At 52.1% G+C, this 17,920-nt stretch overlaps 2 protein-coding genes and 1 pseudogene across 2 annotated transcripts; 1 reads left to right on the top strand and 2 right to left on the bottom strand.

The window, feature by feature from the left end:
- Nucleotides 1–232: 232 nt before the first annotated feature.
- On the top strand, nt 233–5,843 carry LOC119821416 (phospholipase A2 inhibitor and LY6/PLAUR domain containing). The gene is made up of 5 exons (XM_038340416.1): nt 233–302; nt 1,159–1,275; nt 5,020–5,172; nt 5,353–5,496; nt 5,689–5,843. Exons 1-5 carry the CDS (start codon nt 233–235, stop codon nt 5,841–5,843), a joined length of 639 nt encoding a protein of 212 aa, XP_038196344.1.
- LOC119821417 lies at nt 3,505–4,339 on the bottom strand (annotated as a pseudogene).
- A 6,752-nt stretch (nt 5,844–12,595) lies between the features above and the next one.
- On the bottom strand, nt 12,596–16,877 carry Irgq (immunity related GTPase Q). The gene is made up of 3 exons (XM_038340322.1): nt 16,564–16,877; nt 15,591–16,122; nt 12,596–14,432 (listed from the first exon to the last, which is right to left on the bottom strand). Exons 2-3 carry the CDS (start codon nt 16,118–16,120, stop codon nt 13,199–13,201), a joined length of 1,764 nt encoding a protein of 587 aa, XP_038196250.1. The 5' UTR covers nt 16,121–16,122; nt 16,564–16,877; the 3' UTR covers nt 12,596–13,198.
- Between the last annotated feature and the right edge of the window lie 1,043 nt (nt 16,878–17,920).

Raw genomic sequence — 17,920 nt, 5'->3', positions numbered from 1 at the left:
AGAAGACACTGGCAATCTAAAGACCTTAGGTGCCGGTGCAGGAAGGGGTTGGGTCGAAGATGTTCAGTTTTCTTATGGATGCTGGTTCCATGACTCCAACCTGGAGGCTGTGGAGGACTACCATGGGTTCTGACCTCAGCTATTTCTCACCCCAGGGTGAAGGTGGGACCAGACCCGCCCTTGCCCCGCTTCCTATAAGGGCAGAGGACCTGGGACTGCAGGTTCACACACCATGAGGCTTTCTAGAAGACACAGGACCTTTCTGCTGGCTTTTGCACTGCTCTGCACCCTCTTGGGTCTCGGTAAGTGACAAAGGGACCTGGCCTCCTTCCTGGGGTCTCAGAGGGCACTGGGCAAGGTTCTCAAGAGAGAGAGACCCTGAAAAATCAGATTCATTAAGGATGGACAGAGAGTAAGGAGGAGAAAGCCTGGGTCTGAGAAGGCTTGATGGGCCTTAGTAAGAGACTCAAAACATTGCATCTGAATTCTGGGAAAATCAGATGAGAGCTGGTGATTAGAGAAAATCTTTAAAATGTAACTAATTAGTAAGGACAGATAGAAATGTTCTTTCAGTCTCAACTTAGAAGAATTCAGGCCTTCAGCATTCCCAAGTCAGCTTCACTGTCCCTGGAACCCAGATGGCTGGGTTCCTCTAATGTCAGGAAGGAAGTCTGGACCTCAGTCTCCCGCTTTGACTTAGGACCCAGACCTCAGAGTCAGGTACCCCTGCTTGAGTTCCCAGACTTCTGTGTTACCTTCAGGGAAGTGAGTGAGTTCCACACCCTGAGAACCAGCTGGACCTGAAATTTTTACAAAAGCCCCATAGAAAACTCTGCCACGACCCCTCCCTGCCTCTGAGAGTGCTCAGAGGACCCTGGCGTCCAAAGTCCCCAAGCCTTGTAATTATTAAGTAAAACAGGCTCTGTGGTGGAGTCATTTCCCGCCCTGGAAGCCACTTCGCTGGCATGGCCACCGCTTCCTCGTCAGACTCCGGATAATTGCCTGGACAGTTCTCAGTGCCCCACCCATGAAAAACCAGGAAGACCCTAGTCCCTCCTCCAAAGTCATCTCTCCTGTGAGCTCCAAAGCCCAAATCATGGTCTGAAGACCATCACAGCCATGGCCACACACCCTGCTCTCTGCTCTCCCTCGCCGCAGGGTGCCCTCTAAGCTGTGAAGTGTGCAAGGGCTCGGGACACACATGCAGCGGGAAAATGAAGACCTGTGATGCCGACAAAGACGCATGCGTGGTTCTCGTGGGCGAGTCCAGCACAAGTAGGAGGGTGTGGCTTCGGCCAAGAGGGTCGGGAGGGATGGGTACCTTCATGGTAGAAGATACCACCCCGTCGATGGGGGATGGTTACAAGGAGTTGTGGGAGGAAAGAGGTGGGAGAGATGTGGTGTGTTAGAAAACGCTATGGTCGGAGATTCTGAAACTGAGCGTGTCCTGAACAAGGGAATATGGGAGAATGGAGAGATGAGGCAGCAGTCAAGAGCACTGGCTGCCCTTGCAGGGTACTTCTATTCAATTCCCAGCATGTGTGGCTCACAATGGTCTGTGACTAAAGTCCCAGGGGATCAGAGGTCCCCTTCGGGCCCCCACTGGCACTGCATACTTGTAGTGCACTTATATACAGGCAGGCTAAATACCCATACACATAAAATAAAACGGGGGAAGGGGAGGGGAGCTGCTGAGGGAAAAAATGAGGGGACAAGGGAAACTAGCAGGAAGCAAAGAGCCTTTTTTCTTTTAATGTTTTTACTTGTAATGACATGCATGGGGGAGGCATTATGCAAGTGAGAGCAGTGCTTGCAGAGTTGGGGGGTGGAGGTCAGAGTCCTTGGAGCAAAAGTTCCAGGCAGATGTGAGACACCGATGATATGAGCTGAACTCTGCTGGAAGGGCGGTTGATGCTCTTAACTGGAGGGTGGGACAGAAATCTGGAGAGCCAGGAAGGGAGACGGATGGCGTTAGGGTTAGGGGAAAGCAGAAACCTGACTGGAGGGGGACTGTAACCCTGAGGGATGGAGCCAATACATCCGGAGAAAGTAGAGATGTCTGGAAGGGGTGGGAAGCAGGAGGATATCTAGGAGTCCGAGACCAACCAGCTGGGCTATAGAACAAGATCCTGACTTTAAAACAAACAAAAAACAAGGGGAGGAAGTAGGAGGAAGGGAGGGAGAGAGAGGGAGTAGAAGGAAGGTAGGAGGGAAGGGGAGAAAAGAAAGGGGCAGAGAAGGCAATGAAGAGGTCTGGGGAGGGAGAGGAGGGAGTGGGGAGGCTCAGAAGTACAATGGGAAAGGGGGACCCGGCCTCAATCAAAGAGAACACCCCAGACCTCTAGAGGAAGATGAAATAGAGAACAGTGGGGGTGTGTTTATCCTTGGTGGAAAGAGAGCCTTAGTTCCAGGAGTGGTGACTTCCAGCTTGCAGAGGGACTGGAACAAATGAGGGTCATGTTGTTGACCTCTTTTAAGTGTGTGTGTGTGTGTGTGTGTGTGTTGCGCACGCGCATATGTGTTTGTGTATATGTGTGTGTGCATATATGTGTATGTATGTGTGTGTGCATATGTGTGTGTATGTGTATAGGTCAGAGAATAACTTGTGGAATCAGTTCTCTTTCCATCACATGGGTCTCAGAGATCGAACTCAGGACATGAGACATGGTGGCAGGCACCTTTACCTATTGAGCCATCATCTTCGAGGGCAGGAAAATACCCCTGCAGCTGCGGTGAGAGAGGAAGGTGGGCTTGAAAGCTGCATTCAGCCAGGATTAGGTGAGGGTGGCCAGGGAAGAACTTGGGAGGACTGGAGGACTGTAAGCCAGAAGGGAGAGAGAGGAACCAGGTGCAGCAGCCAGGAGACCAGGAAGGGGTAACCAAAATGTCTGGAGTACATACGGAAGAGCCTTTGGGCTGGAGAGTTCAGGCAGGGACTGAGGGATGCTGGGAGAACCTGGCGGCCAGGTCAGCTTTGCTATATTGAATATATATATATATATATATATATATATATATATATATATATATTCAATTTGTCATGGGTTTGAAACTTCACAGAAGGTGGGGAAAGTCCACCTCACACAGACACAGGGGTAGACTCAGGCAGCTTGGGAAGGACTGTATCCTCAGTGCAGGGGTGAAGGAACCGGGTCAGACAAGCAGGGGGGCTACCTACCAGCCTCTGACACCAGGCAGATTGTCAATGTGACCTTTCTGAGCTGCTATAGGGCCAGCGAGACCACTCAGCAGGTTGAGGGTCTAGTGTTGAGCACCTGAATTTGATGCCTCATCCCGCAAGATAGTGGAAAAGAACTGACCATTGAGAACTCTTAGCACACTCACTGGGGGCACGTGTGCACATACATACATATGCATATATATAGTGTATGTATCTATAGACAAAATTTAATGAAAATTGGTTAGTGTGTATGTGTGATCCATGGTGCTAGGCATAGGGGACAGTCACAGAAATGGAAACCAGAAGAGCTGGTGAAGAGAACACTATAGATTGTCATCATCTGGCTCATCTCCCTTCAAAGATTCCATGCCATATTTCTCTGTTTCCTTACTTACATTTTTGTTTGCTTGTTTGTTTTTTGTGTTTTAAGACAGTGTTTCTCTATGTAACAGCCCTAGCTGTCCTAGAACTCACTCTACAGAGCAGGCTGGCCTCGAACTCACAGAGATCCACTGCCTCTGCCTCTCAAGTGCTGGAATTAAAGGCATCTGCAGCCACCGCCTGCCCCTCCCCCCACTTACATCTTGTGGAACAATTTCATGTCTTCCTTTAGTTCATTCGCCAACCCAGCCGAGCTCGAGCTCAAACACTCTATCCCTAACACCATCATGTATTATTTATTTTTTGCAACTTAACTATGTCACAGCAAATCATTTCTTTCTCTTGAAGATCTTCTATTTCTATCTCCGTGGCTTGCTGGCTTTGCCAATAACCGTGTGAAGGGCCTAATGGTTCAGTCACATAGAACTGTGTGCTGTAGTGCAAACAGTAAGACCCTACCAGGAAGCTACAGCCCAAAGGTCCAACAGCGCTGTAACATGTGTGTGTGTGTGTGCGTGAGTGTGTGTGTGTGTGTGTGTGTGTGTGTGTGTGTGTGCATAGCCATTCTGCCGGCAAGATATTTAAGAGGAACGTTACAGCCAGCATTAAATATCAAGTCGGACATTTCTTCTCTTGCTATGTCTGCTAACGAGCAAGTATCTGCCAGCAGACCTGCTGCCACCATTCCAACATGTCAATCAACGTGAAAAGGACATGTTTTGAAACCTTCTCCACAGGTTTAGAGAATACTAGCTTTCCCACCCCAAAGACAACACCATCTTTCCAGCTACTTCCTACTGTTCCCACAGCCTTTGGGGCGTTCTCAACACAGAACTCCTGAGAGGCTGGCAGGTCACCCAGTGCCAGTGGAGCACGTGGTGCTCACCAGGGGGCCGAGGAGCACTTCCAGGCCTGAAGTCATACCCAAACTTTATAAAAATATACTTATTTTAGATGGGTGTGGTGGTGTAGGCCTTTAATCCCAGGACTCAGGAGACAGAAGCAGGTGGATCTCTGTGAGTTCTAGGCCAGCCTGGTCTATAGAGCAAGTTCCAGGGAAGCCAGGGTACGTAGTGAGAATTTGTCTCAGAAACATTATTTTATGTGTATGTGTACTTACATCTACCTGTTTGTATGTGCATGTGAGTGGAGATACCCAAGGAGGCCAGAAGAGGCCAACAGATCCCTGGAACTACAGTTGTAGACTCAGACGTGGGAACTGGGAACCAATCTTGGGTCCTCTAGAACAGCGCAAGTGCTCCTGACCCAGGAGACATCTCTCCAGCCCTAGTCTGTGTGTGTGTGTGTGTGTGTGTGTGTGTGAGGGGGGGAGGAGGTAGAGAGACAGAGAGGGAGGGAGGGAAGGGAGGGAGGAGTCCCTGTTAGGGAGGTAGGGAGTGGTGAGATGAGGAGGGGATCAGGGGAGGAAGTGGTTGATTCCTGTCCCTACTCTGCAGAGGGCCGAAAGTCAATGAGCACCTTCAAGGCCTGCACGAAGTTTAAAGACTGCTACTCCGGCTTCGTATCTACCACCATGAGTCCCAATGACTACATGGTGTCCAATGCCCACTGCTGTCAGAGTGACGGTTGCAACAGTGTCTCAGTGCCCCGTAAGTGCCACCCCAACAACAGGATGCCTGCCCTGTGACATCTGGCAAGCCCTTGACTGCTTTGGGTCGTCCTTTCCTGACCTGCAAACTCCACCAACCCAACCCGATGATCCCCAGGTTCCGAGGATGTTGGGGGTAACAATTCTTCCAATCTGCTTTATTCTCCGTCATCATTCACAGTTCCCCATAACAATCGGACGGAGAACGGCCTGATGTGTCCCTCCTGCATTGTGCCCTTCCAAGACACCTGTCCAGGAACCCAGACAGCTCGTTGCGTGGGCCCAGAAACACACTGCATCTATTTTGCTGGCAATGTGCAGGCTGGTGAGCTGGTGGATAGACTTTGATGGGGGGAGGGGTGTGTGTCAGAAGCAGAGGTCCACACTTCCCCATTACAGGTGATGGAGGGGGGAGTTCCTGAGAACTGGACAAAGAAATGAAGGCGCAGGGCGGGGATGTGTGTGTTAGGCTCCCGGGTCATGAAGAAGCTGACTCCATTCTGAAATGTCGTCACAGGTATTATTAACACGAAATTTGCTACGAGAGGCTGTGCCACAGAGAGCGCCTGCCACACCAAGGCTGGAGCCGAGGTGCCTTCGGCCTCCTACCTCTACTTCCTGCGCCGGGCAGACTGCCTGCCAGCGCCCTACCCGCCTGGCAGGGGTGAGTGAAGACTAAGGAGTATGTGTCTTGAGGTCCCCATTTGTCCTTGGCCTGCAGCTCTCCAGGCACCCGTAAATTAAAACTGATGAACAGAGTAAACCTCAGGCCTTGTGACCGGATGCATCTTGGGAGAGTGTATGTAAACAGTACGGGTCCCAGCGTTCTTTTCTGACTCTTGCCCCTCCTCCCGCTCCAGTTCAAAGAAGGGAGGGTTTTTCTATGTGGTAACACAGGCTGAGGTAGTAAGATGGTGAGTTCAGGATGAACTCGAGCTGCATAGCCAGACCCTGTTCAAAAACAAACAGAAAAAGATCCAGGCGGTGCTGGCGCACACCTTCAATCCCAGCATTGGGGAGGCAGAGGCAGGCGGATCTCTGAGTTCGAGGCCAGCCTGGTCTAAATAATAAGTTTCAGGACAGCCAGAGAGCCACACAGTAAGACTTGGGGTAGGAGTGGAGGGACAGGTCAGCCTGGGCTACAGGAGAACCTGATCTTTTAAAAAGAAAAAGGGTGAAAAATATGTTGTCCTTGCTTTTGAAGGGCAACATGCCAATCTCCTAAGTATGCTATCTTTTATAATCATGTTACGATCAGAGCTCCATGAACTTGATTTATTATTTACTGCTATTATTTGAGACTCTCACTATATAGTGCAGTGCAGCCTCAAACTCAAGGCAAACTCTGCCTCACCCTCTAGAATGCTGGGATCACAGCTGCGAACCCCACCCAGTTGAAATTGATATTGTTCAACTTCACAGGTAGAAACACTGAGGCAGATGGTGGCTGGCACTTGCCTAGAGTCAAACAGCTAGGATGGGCGAGAATCCTGATTTGAACCCTGGCCTGTCACACATTCCTAAGGCCGTGGCCACCTCTCCTGACTTGACTCTCCCTCTCTCACCTGTTTTTACATCTGCAGTGGGTGGCTATTAATAGTGAGAACCCCAGGGTTGTTTTATGATGAAGAAGGCTACTTTAAAAATACTTCCAGAAGTTGGTGCCACCTTTAAAGGAATGATGGCTCTTCAGACACTATGTCTCAGTAAACACTAATCATTGTGATAGCTGCCACTTAGCATGACCATTAGTTGGCAGGTGCCACTGCACCAACTGGAGCAGGCTACATTATGCTACAGTAAAAACTTCCTAATCTCAGCTGCCGAAAACAACAAAGGTGTATGAGTCAGCTGTGCTGCAATAACGCCACGTAACAAACCAGCCCCAAACTAAGACTTTAAGACAACACGCCTTCTAAGGTTGTGCAGGTTGGGCTGGGATGGCTCTCGTAGCTGGTTTGATCTAGAACCGGCTCCTCCGTGGACTTCTGCAAGTCCTCTGCATCAGTGGCTCTCTGGCAGATGTCCTCACGGCATGAGAGTCAAGTGCATATAAGGTGTTTGTTGTTGTTGAGGTTAGCTCTGGTAGCACCCCACTGACTAAGGTGAGTCACAGGCCAAAGCCAACAGCAACACGGGAGTTTCACTGCGAGGGAGGGGTGTATATCTGCTGAATGAGCACCCATTCACAAAAGGCTGGTGCTTCCCTTCGCTCTACAAGTTTAGCATAATCCAAAGCGGGTTTCTGCTCGTTCCAGGCATGGATCAGCCAATTTCTGTGCCAAAGGGAAGTACCTAGAAATGCCTCACCTGTATGATTAAATACTGTGTGACCCAGGAGTGTCTCAACACTCTCAGCTCCCTGGATGGAGCTGGTCACATGGCCACACCTCACCGGAACTAACTCCTTCCCCAGTCAGAAGGCTGAGAGCTGGGTAGTCTCAGAAACAGCCGGTGTGCTGGCCTTTGAGAGGTGGCTTCTCATCTTTCCTGCTTCAGCCTGCACAGTGGACTACCATTCTCATCCCTGTTTTCAAGAGATGAGTCTTGAGACTCAGAGGGAGATGTCAATCAGTTTGAAGATCACAGAGCTTAGGGTTTTAGCAGGGCTTGGTAAACCTTTAAACCCAATGCCTGGGAGACTGAAGCAGGATAATGAACTGAAACACAGCCCAGGTTACATACCAGAAGCCTTGATGAATTTTGTGTCAGTAGTAAGGATAGACCTACGGCCTTGACTGTGTTAGGAAGGTGCTCTTACCACTGAGCCACGCCCCCACCCCTCACTGGGGGATTCTAGACAGGGGCCCTACCACTGAGCCACACCCCAGCTCCTCACTGGGGGATTCTAGGCAGGGGCTCTACCACTGAGCCACACCCCAGCCCTCACTGGGGATTCTAGGCAGGGACTCTACCACTGAGCCACACCTCAGCCCCTCACTGGGGGATTCTAGGCAGGGGCTCTACCACTGAGCCACACATGAGCCCTCACTGGGGGATTCTAGGCAGGGGCTCTACCACTGAGCCACACATGAGCCCTCACTGGGGGATTGTTAGGAAACACATTGAGCTTTATCCCCAACCCTCAGCCTGGGCTTCACAACATGACAGTAATGGCAGGGAGCCCAAGGACAGCCATGGAGGGAACCCAGTTCATAAACACTTTTCAAGCTTCTGATTGCATCATGTTTGCTGTTATCCCAGTGGCTAGAATCCAGAGTCAGGCTGAGAGAGCACATCCAAGTGCTTGTGCTCAGAGAGGCTGAACTTGGGAACAGTGGGTCAGACTGGCTCCAGAGGTCAGTTGCTTGGCCATTACAAACTTGGAAGCTCTTAAAAATCACCAATTCACCAGGCAGTGGTGGCACACGTCTTTAATTCCAATACTGGGGAGGCAGAGGCACGTGGATCTCTGTGAATTCAGGCCAGCCTGGTCTACAGAGTGAGTTCTAGGATAGTCAGGACTACACAGAGAAACCCTGTCTCAAAAAAACCAAAAGAATTCTAAAAAATCATCAAGTTCAAGGCTGGGGAGATGACTCACAGATGAAAGCACCTTTCCCACCACACGCATATACACATACACACATACACACACACAGTTAAAATTAATAAATCAAACATTTAACAAAAACACATAACAGGATTTATACTTTTATTTGTTTTTCCAAAACACACCACAGGTTGACCAGACTGTTGGATTTGTCCCCATTCCAATAGACAGTTCCTTTATGAGCCAGAAGTGAGGACTCACTCTCCCCTAAGCTGAGGAGGGCATCTCATCTGCTCACCAATTTTGGAAACCTGCTCTTCTGACAGGGCCAAAGCCAAGGTTCACTGTACCGTTGCAATTCCAGCCTGGAGGGCTGACATTTCCCAGAATCCCTGCGTTCAGGCTCTTCCAGACCCCAGGAGTCTCATGGGATCACCCTGCTGGCAACCAGTGGCTTGCCCACAAGGAAGATGGACTCTTTTCTACTGAGACAGGCAGCTCACTCTCAGCTTTACTTATACCCCGAAAAAGCCTAAAATCCTAACAAAAGAGTTAGGCACCATATGTAGTCGCTTAACCCTGTAACCCCAGAACTTCAGAGGCTGCTGCACAAGTTTGAAGCCAGTCAGCTATAGGGTAAGACATCATCCTACCTCGGAGGAGGAAGACTTAGTTTAGAAGGCAGCCATCCCTGCCTGCAACCCAGGATGAGCGAGTGACAGGAGGACACCTGGGCTCAAGCGTCTGAGACAGCCTGGACCCTCAAGTAACAAAAACAACAAACTGACAAACCACCCACAGGTCACAACACAACAGCGCTGACCAGCACATGCAAGGGCTACACGTGCTGCTTTCTTCTGATGTGTCCAGCATGCACCTGCTTCCTGGAGGAGAGAAGGAGCAGTAGCAAAGCCCAGAGCAGGGATGCCAGGGGGTACCAAAGTGAGGCACGGTCAGAGCTGGAGGACCAGGATTTCAAGGCCATTGCCAGCTACATGCTGAGTTCAAGGCAAGCCTACGCTATGTCAAAATACCAAAAAATAAAAATAAAACCAAGTTGGCGAGAGGAGGGCACTTCACCAGAGTCACAGAAGGCGCCAGGTTGGCTGCCTTACTGTTCTCAGGGGAGTAGGGCCCAGGCAATAGAGACTAACATCTGTGTCCAAGGCCTTTCAGGAGCAGCAGTGTACATGGGAGCTGGGTATGTGTTCGAGCGCGCTCACATGCCAGCGGGCATGCTTGGATGCATGCGTGCGTATACACAGCAAATTCTCAGCTCCCTGCAGTGGTAGCTAACACTGTTGACTTACAACCTACAGTCACTGTCCAAATGTGGCTATGGAGGAGTGTCTAGGCTGAGGTGAGACCACATACTGTTTGAGGAAGCATTCGATACACCGTGGTCCTGGGGGGTGAAGTAAAAGGAGAATTCGAATCGAATACCAGAATTTCTCTCTCTGCTTCCCCAATGGGGCTGCAATGTGACCACCTGCTTCGCCCTCCTGCTGACATGACTCCTGTCACAGTGGCCTGTATCCATGGACTCTGAGCTAAAGATAATAATTTCTTTCATAAGTTGCTTTCCTTGGGCATGTTGTCACACAACAAGAAAGCAACCAATACAGCTTGCTAATGCCATTTGCTGGTGACTTGCCTGATATCCTTACTCCAACTGGGTAGGAGCCTCTGCCCCTGGATCTTGTGGATAGATCTCCTGTAATTCTGGAGCCACTTCATATCTGTACTGTCACACACTGTGGCCACTAATCACCTGTGACTAATGCCACTGAGAAAAGGCAATCTCAAATTTTATTTGTATTTGATTCATTAACACATCAGAGGTTTGGAAAAACTATGAAGCCAGGAGGTGGTGCAGGCCTGCGATTTCAGTTACTCAGGAGGCTGAGAGAGGAGATTCCCAAATTCAAGGTCAGTCCAGGAAACTTAGTGAGACCTTGTCTCAAAATAAAAGATAAAAAGCAAGCTGAGGATGTAGCTAGGTGGTAGAACCCCTGCCTAGAGCCCCTAGTGAGGAGCTGGGGGCGTGACAGTGGTAGAGCCTCCACCCCCCCCCCATCATGAAGGGCTAGGGACACAGTTCCAAATAAAGTGTTTGTCTTGAATATGTGAGGTACTGGGTTCAAACCCCAGCTTTGGGGGAACCTATGAAACCTAACTGAGGCAACGTGGGTATGTGACTTGGGTTCTCCACCTATGAATTCAAGTATTTCCAATTAGGTGTGTCTTGTGAGCTGAGGTGTGCTCAGGTGTAAGGAACCCATAGGCTCTCAGTGAAAAGAATGCCAGGCATCTCAATAAGAGCTCAAATGGAGCCAGGTGCTAGGGTTCTGGGCTGTGCTCCAAATACTACAGAGGCTGAGGCAGGGGCAATTCAAGCATAAGGACCTAATATCAGGCTAGATGGGCTAGGCAGGGGCCAAACCACACTGAGTTCAAGGTCAGTCTAGACTAAATAGTGAGATGGGGCACGTAGCTCAGATGGGCCTGCAGCTCTCCATTGTCGCTGAAGATGGCATTAAACTTCTAGTTCTCCTATCTCCACCAAGTGCTGGGGTTGCATGCATGAGCCTCCCTATCAGGTGCCCCCTCAACTCTTGTGGGGGCAAATTGGGTCAGTGGTGAGAGTTTAAGGTTAGATGGGGGTGGTACCCGACCACGCAGCCCTCAGAAGCTCTCATGGTTCTAATGCTTTCATTTGGCAGATATACGACACTCATTCAAGTGGTGACAATGACCAAGCCGTGCCTATCCCTGTTTACTCTCCCACTAGGTGCTCGCTTCTCTCTAGCTTGTCCCTTTTTGTAACAAGATATCAACCATCTGAATTCCAGGCCACATGCCAATGATCAATAAACTAAAATACTAAACACTAGGCACCTATCGTGTGTCGGGCACTGCTCTGGGTGCTAGGGTACACCCAAGAAAAGGACAGGCATGGGGCAAGAGCCAACAATCAGGTGAATGAAAGAATGAACAAATAAACAAAGCCATTATTGGCACAGAAACGATCACGTGGCCAGGGTCAGTGTAAGCTACTTGGGGCAATCAGAAAGCTTCTAAAGGAGCCATTTCAGGGAGATCTGATGAATAAGGACCCAATCTCAAAAAAGATGGGGAGGCAGAGCATTCTGCAGAAAAACCAGAAAATCACAAGCCCTGAAGTGGGACCCAAGCATCAGAAAGACAAACCAGGCTTGCTGGAGATGGGCAGGGAAAGAGAAGAGGCAGGGGCCAGGTCACGCAGAGCCTTGCTGTGTCGATAAGCCTCTGGCCTGCATCTCTGAGCTGGCGGTCCCATCTACCCAGTCCTCCCTTTCTGTTTTTGACACTGAAGAACCATTTGGGGGCACTTCCCACCTACACAAAGCTGACAGTACTGTGGTTTCTGCCTCTGCCTCACTCCTGGTACCTTCCCAGAAGCCTAGACTGCTACAGCAGGACCCCCTGCCTTTCCAAAACAGCAGGAGCAAAGCACTCCAAGGCCCAATAGCCAAGGAACACACATGCCAGACCCTGAATCACCCAGCACCTATAAAGTGGGGGTAGTCACACCCCTTCCCAGCAAAGCACGGAGAGGCAGTTGCCAGGATCCTAGTTCACAGGGGCTCATGGGAGGTATTTCTCAAGTGTGGGTTTCTACTCTTCCATAACGAAAAGACCCCATTCCCAGACTCTGGCCATCAGGAGACCACCATGCCTAGACCTCTGGTTTCCTCCCTTCAATTTTGTAGGTCAAGCCGGGCGGTGGTGGCGCACGCCTTTAATCCCAGCACTCGGGAGGCAGAGGCAGGCGGATCTCTGAGTTCGAGGCCAGCCTGGTCTACAAGAGCTAGTTCCAGGACAGGCTCTAGAAACTACAGGGAAACCCTGTCTCGAAAAAAAAACCAAAAAAAAAAAAAAGATACAATTTTGTAGGTCAAGGTTCTCTACAACAAAGCCTCGGAGATCAAATGGTGGACGAACCTCCATTCTCCATGAGACCAGAGCGTCTCTACAGGGTTTCCCACCACACAGGAATTGACAACCGAAGTCCCAATTCTTAAGAACCAGCATTTAAGACTCTCATGGCTCCTGAAATGAAGGTCCCAAGTCCGTTTGGGTCCCGAAAACCTGTTCTTTCCGGGGCAACTTACACATCTTGTTTCCCATTGGGACCCAGCCCTTCAAGGGTTCTAACTCTCTATAGTACCAGGCTCACAGCCATAGGTCCACTCACAGGCAGTAATTTAGGCTTAAATAGCTAGGACCAGGTGCCAGCTGGAGGCCAAGAGACTCCCATTTCTAGGAGCCCAGGCCCCCAACTCCCTTCACTGCATTAGCGTCTGAAAGGCAAACGAATGGCGTTCAAACCCTACTCCCATTCATAACCCAGGAAATCAGGTGACTGTATGTCGCAGATTTCAACAAGAAGTCAGTCTCCTTCAAGTCCCCGGGTCTGAGTACCACCCCTCAATCTCAGAGGCTGTGGGGCCAGAAACCAAGTCACCAGGCACCCCAGCCCCTACCACACTCCTCACTGATTGGGCTCTGGGGGTCCCAGCACCGCCTCAGCATCAGCCAGCATCTCATCCAGGGCCTGCAGCAGTACACCATGAGCAGCACGGTAACCCAGCCCACCTGTCGCTGCTGCGCCACCCGCGGGCCATAGGAAGGAGAGTGCGCCCAGCGCCGCACCTCCCGCTGTGCCCTCGCCGGCCCAGGACCCCAATCTGGCCTCCACCTCAGCGCGTGTCACTGGGCCCGGGAAGCGCGTGCGCGCGGCCAGCACTCCAGGAGCCAAGCCCAGGGCGCGCTCACGGCGCGCCACTGCCGTTGGTTCGAGGCCCAGCGAGCGCCGCCACTCAGCCAGCTGTCCCCGGAGAAGCGCCACGTCGCAAGCCCAGCCCAATCCTGGTACTGGGGCGGCCGCTGCCGCCAGGCTGGCCAGCAGGGCTGGCCTCCATGCTCCTGCTCGCAGCGCCGCCGCCTTCCTCCGCGCCGCCTGGGGACTTGAGGGTGGCAGCGCCAGCAGAAGTGCCCCGGACTGAGCCACAGGGAGTGCACGCTGCAGCCAGGTTCCCAGTCCCGGAAGACCACCTAGGCGCAGAGGGAACACCGGCGGAGGCACTTCCTCCAACACCTCCCACGGCTCATCTTCCGGGCTCCGAGCAGCCATGGGCCCTGAGTCCCCGGAGCCAGGGTTTTCTTTTCCTTCGCTGCGTGCATCCCCTGACTTCCCGCCGCTTGCATTCTCGAGCTTCTCAGGTTTTTCTTCTTCCAGAGCCTCGGGTGGATCCTCGCCCTGGCCGTCCGTGCGCACACCGACGAGTGGAGCATCTGGGGACACCAACGAGCGGACCTGGGCCCAGTTCTCTTCGGTGGGAGCCCCAGGGGTGACGAGGATCAGGGCATCATAGTGGGTCGGGTGAGGGGTGGCGGGAGGGGATGTGGCCGTGGAGCCCAAGGGAACGGTCCAGAGCACCACGTTGGGGCGCTCTGGAGCCGGATAAGGGGTGGGTCCAGTGGGCTCTGAGGCAGGCGCAGCACCTGGGTCGCCGGGATCCAGGCCCAGTAGCATGTCCAGCACAAGTCCTACATTGGCAGCGCCGGCCACCGCCAGGTCCAGTCGCGCGCTGCCCAGGCGCTCCAGGCCAGCGCGCACCCACGACAGTGCCGCCTCCAGGCCACCGGTCTCGAAGGCCTCGCGTACAGCTTCCAGCTCTGCTGCGCCCAGCACCTCGAAGCCATCCTGGGCAGGTGGCAGGAGCCTGCGGGAGTGGGGGAAGGGAGGGAAAAGGTCAAAGGCAGAAGGGCTTTAGAAGCAGGAAAAGCTGGGCGAGCAAGAACCTGGCTATGGTTATATTTAAAAATAATCTTTCTGAATCCCAGGAACTAAAGCAAAATAAGAAATCAGGTGGAGCGGGACCATAAAGTTAAGGGAGGGTCTTAAGGGCTGCCCAGAGGTCTGGATACCACAGGTAAACTGAAGGTCAGGTTTTCAACAGAACCGAAAACGAGGACTAACCCTCAGGACTAGGGAAGGCTTCTAGGAGGTGGAGCTTAGAGGAAGGCAAGGACGCAATGGCAAATGCGTGGTGGCTTAAGGTGTCCCCAAAGGCTTTTTTCCTAAGGGTGGATGTTAGGAAGGACGTGTGAGGGGAGAATTCGTCTAGGACTGGCGGGGCAGGTGAGGCTAGTAAAAGAGAAGTGGCTCTCAGGCAGAGGCAGCCCCTTCCTGATTCATAAACTAAGGCAGTAGGCAGCTGGGGTGGGGTGGGTTTAGGAGAGAGTCAGTAGGCAGTGTGCCTCTGAGAGGGAATTGGGAAATGGAGAAGCCGGGCGACCAATCAGAAACAGAGCTCCTTCCTAAAGTGTTTGGTGCCAGGGAAAGGGGGAGAGAGGGACGGGGGTCACTTGAGAACCAAGCTGATGAGTACAAGGGTGCTGGAGAGTCTTCGGGTAAAATCTTCGAGGGACCACACATGTCACTGAGTCCAGCATTTGGTCTGTAGACAGTATTTGCACATATCTGGGCCTCTTCTCAACTCTCACCAGAGAGGGTGCTGTGATGCCAGAGAGCTTACACTAGCTAAGATCTTTGTGGCAGGCCCTCCAGTTAACCCTTGACGGGTGCATGTTTTAAATAACAAAAAGGTTTAAAAACCAAAACAAAACAAACAAAAAAAGACAAACAAGAAACGAGCCCTCAGCCCTCGTTTATGATGAAACGTCCCTGATCTCAAAATCTGTGCTCATGGGTGGTTGGGGGAGTCTAGGCAAAATAAGTAGGGTATGGAAAAATAGACAGCCAATAAAGTCTTGCCTCTAACTCTCTAGGAACAGGGCTCGAGAACATCAAAGACCACGGTAGCCGAGTCTAGGCTAAAGACAACAGCCACCCCACCCAACCCGAACCGTTCCCTCACCTCTGCAGCGCCTCTGCCTGGGTCCGCAGCACCACCTGCAGGCGCTCCAGCTCCTCGCAGCGGTCACTGCTGCTGCAATCGGCCGGTAGCACAAAGAGAGGAGCAGCTCTTAACCCAGCGCTGTTCAGCAAGGCCGCAGTTTGATCCCGGGCCTGAGCTTCATTCTGGGAATCTCCAGGACGGAGATTCCGTACAGCCAGCAGCGGGGTCCCTCGGGCCAGGGCGGCCCGCGCTGCCTCTCCCAGAGCTGGGGTCAAGGGCTCCTCAGTCCCCTCAGATCCTGGTAGAACCAATACCAGCAAGTTGGCCTCCGCCGCCCAGGGTCCTGGAGCTGCGGGTGGGCAGCTCAGCTCGCCTAGGAAGAGGCCTGGGGCCGCAGCTCTCAGAATGGGGACTCCAGAATCCGGTCGTCCTTCAGGAATCTCTACCGTTTCCACATTCTTGCCACATAACGCGGAGATCAGCGCGGACTTTCCCGAGCCCGGAGGCCCCAGGAATAAGGCAGTCACGTCACCCTGCGGCAGAGGCATTGCTGGAAAGCAAGAGGTGGTGAAACACCGGGGTCAGGGACACGCGAGACCTTCTGTTTTGTTTCGTTTGCTTTTTTTTTTTTTTTTAAATAGGGTCTCACTGTGTAATCCTGGCTGGCCAAGACTTAGAGATCCTCTTGCCTCTGCCTCCCAGAATGCTGAGATTAAAGGCGTGCACCACCACGCCCTGCAACACCCTTTCCTAGCTGCCCCACTGTAGATCCAGACTTCACTCCTCCCGTCTGTCCTCTATTTCCATTCTCCAGTGTGACTCTGTAGGACCTAGAAACCCAACGCCAAAGGCCTATTCCCTGGAGAGCTAGGTGTCTGTCCATTCTCCACACGAACGCATTTCTCTTTCTATTTCAAAAGCTCAGAAATCTGGCTGCAGTGTCTCGGGGACCCGAGGATGGCCCTCCCTCTCCCCGTTCCAAATCACCAACCTAGCAAAGTGTAGACTCGCCGGGAGAACAGAGGGAGCCCCGCCCCTTAAGACGAGCTGATGGAAGCCGAAGGGGTTGGAGCGTCAGGATTCAGAGACATTCGGACGCCTTCGGGTGGCTCTATCTTGACGTCATTCCTTCCAAGACCGGGTGTGTCTAGGAACGCCGCCGCGGAGAGACAAGTCCTCGGCAGCACTCAGCACCCGAGACGCTCTCTCTTCCTAGCTAAGGCAGTTTGGGCACTGGAACAATGTAGTCCGAGCGCGTGCGCAGAAAGCTTAATGGGTGGTGCCCCACCACGACCCGCAACCAAAACGCCTGCGCAGTGAGTATAGGCTTGTACGGCAAAGAGAACAAGAAGCTAAGCGTCCGAGCAGTAAGCTTCGAGTTGTACGGAACACACTACGAACGTCATCATCACGCTCCCAAGTACAGGGAAGGACCTCTCCACCTGCTAGTCCCAGGATCTGGCTGACTGACTGTGCTAATGCCGAAATACAACCTTGAACCTGGTTGGGAGACACGGGTGGGGGCAACAGACCCAGAGATCACTAGAGTCTGTAGACTGGAAAGATTCTACCCTGCTCTCCTCCGGTAGCCGCGCTGTGGCGATCGACTATCAGGCGCAGTTAAGGGACAGTCCTCTTGCTATGAGGAAGAAAGCTAGAGGGCGCAGCGAGCTTGGGGCAGAAGGCAGTGCGTGGGAGCAGCGCGGTTCAAAAATGAGCTAGAAGCGAGCGAGGGCGGCGGTGGCTATGGGTGAGACGGGACTCACAGATGTCAGAGAAGGGTGTCTCTTGGGAAGAAGGGGGCTAAAGTGTGAGTGCCACTACTTGTCTGGACCCTCGTGAGAAACTAGGACAACGCTGGTATGAAAGATCAAGGGTTCCATCTTGTTAAGGATTTTGTTTTGGTGAAGATCAGAGGTCACAGGGACTTGAAGATGGAAGTGTCAAAAACCCGAGGAGTCTCTCGTATGAGACGGGTGAAGCTTTTCTAGTGAGTTATCAGAGTTCAATGACTCTCTCTCTGTCTCTCTCTCTGTCTCTCTCTCTCTGTCTCTCTCTCTCTCTCTCTCTCTCTCTCTCTCTCTCTCTCTCTCTCTCTCTCTCTCTCTCTCTCTCTCTCTCTCTCTCTCTCTCTCCACACACACACATACACACATATGCCCTCTGTGGCCGGTGACACATGCGCAGCCTCACCCATTTTTTTTTCTGTTCTTGACCAGAACATGGGGGCCATCACTATGAAGAGACCACGGAGCGGCAGGCTCCTCCAAGGAGAGGGAGGCAACCTCTCTGAGTACTTGCTGGATAGAGGGGATGGTGCAGGAATGACACTAAAGGGACCTCTGTAT

The sequence above is a fragment of the Arvicola amphibius genome, chromosome 8 (assembly GCF_903992535.2).
Source record: "Arvicola amphibius chromosome 8, mArvAmp1.2, whole genome shotgun sequence".
NCBI lineage: Eukaryota > Metazoa > Chordata > Mammalia > Rodentia > Cricetidae > Arvicola > Arvicola amphibius.
Note: the sequence above shows the minus strand (reverse complement) of the source record. Positions and strands in the feature narration are given on the sequence as shown.

Bases quoted from the DNA above. Each gene is read 5' to 3' on its own strand.
- LOC119821416 (XM_038340416.1), top strand. From the start codon at position 233: ATGAGGCTTTCTAGAAGACACAGGACCTTTCTGCTGGCTTTTGCACTG. The intron at 5,173-5,352 runs GTAAGTGCCACC...CATCATTCACAG, and splicing joins CAACAGTGTCTCAGTGCCCC to TTCCCCATAACAATCGGACG. The intron at 5,497-5,688 runs GTGAGCTGGTGG...ATGTCGTCACAG, and splicing joins TGCTGGCAATGTGCAGGCTG to GTATTATTAACACGAAATTT.
- Irgq (XM_038340322.1), bottom strand. From the start codon at position 16,120: ATGCCTCTGCCGCAGGGTGACGTGACTGCCTTATTCCTGGGGCCTCCG. The intron at 14,433-15,590 runs GTGAGGGAACGG...CCACTCCCGCAG, and splicing joins CAGGCAGAGGCGCTGCAGAG to GCTCCTGCCACCTGCCCAGG.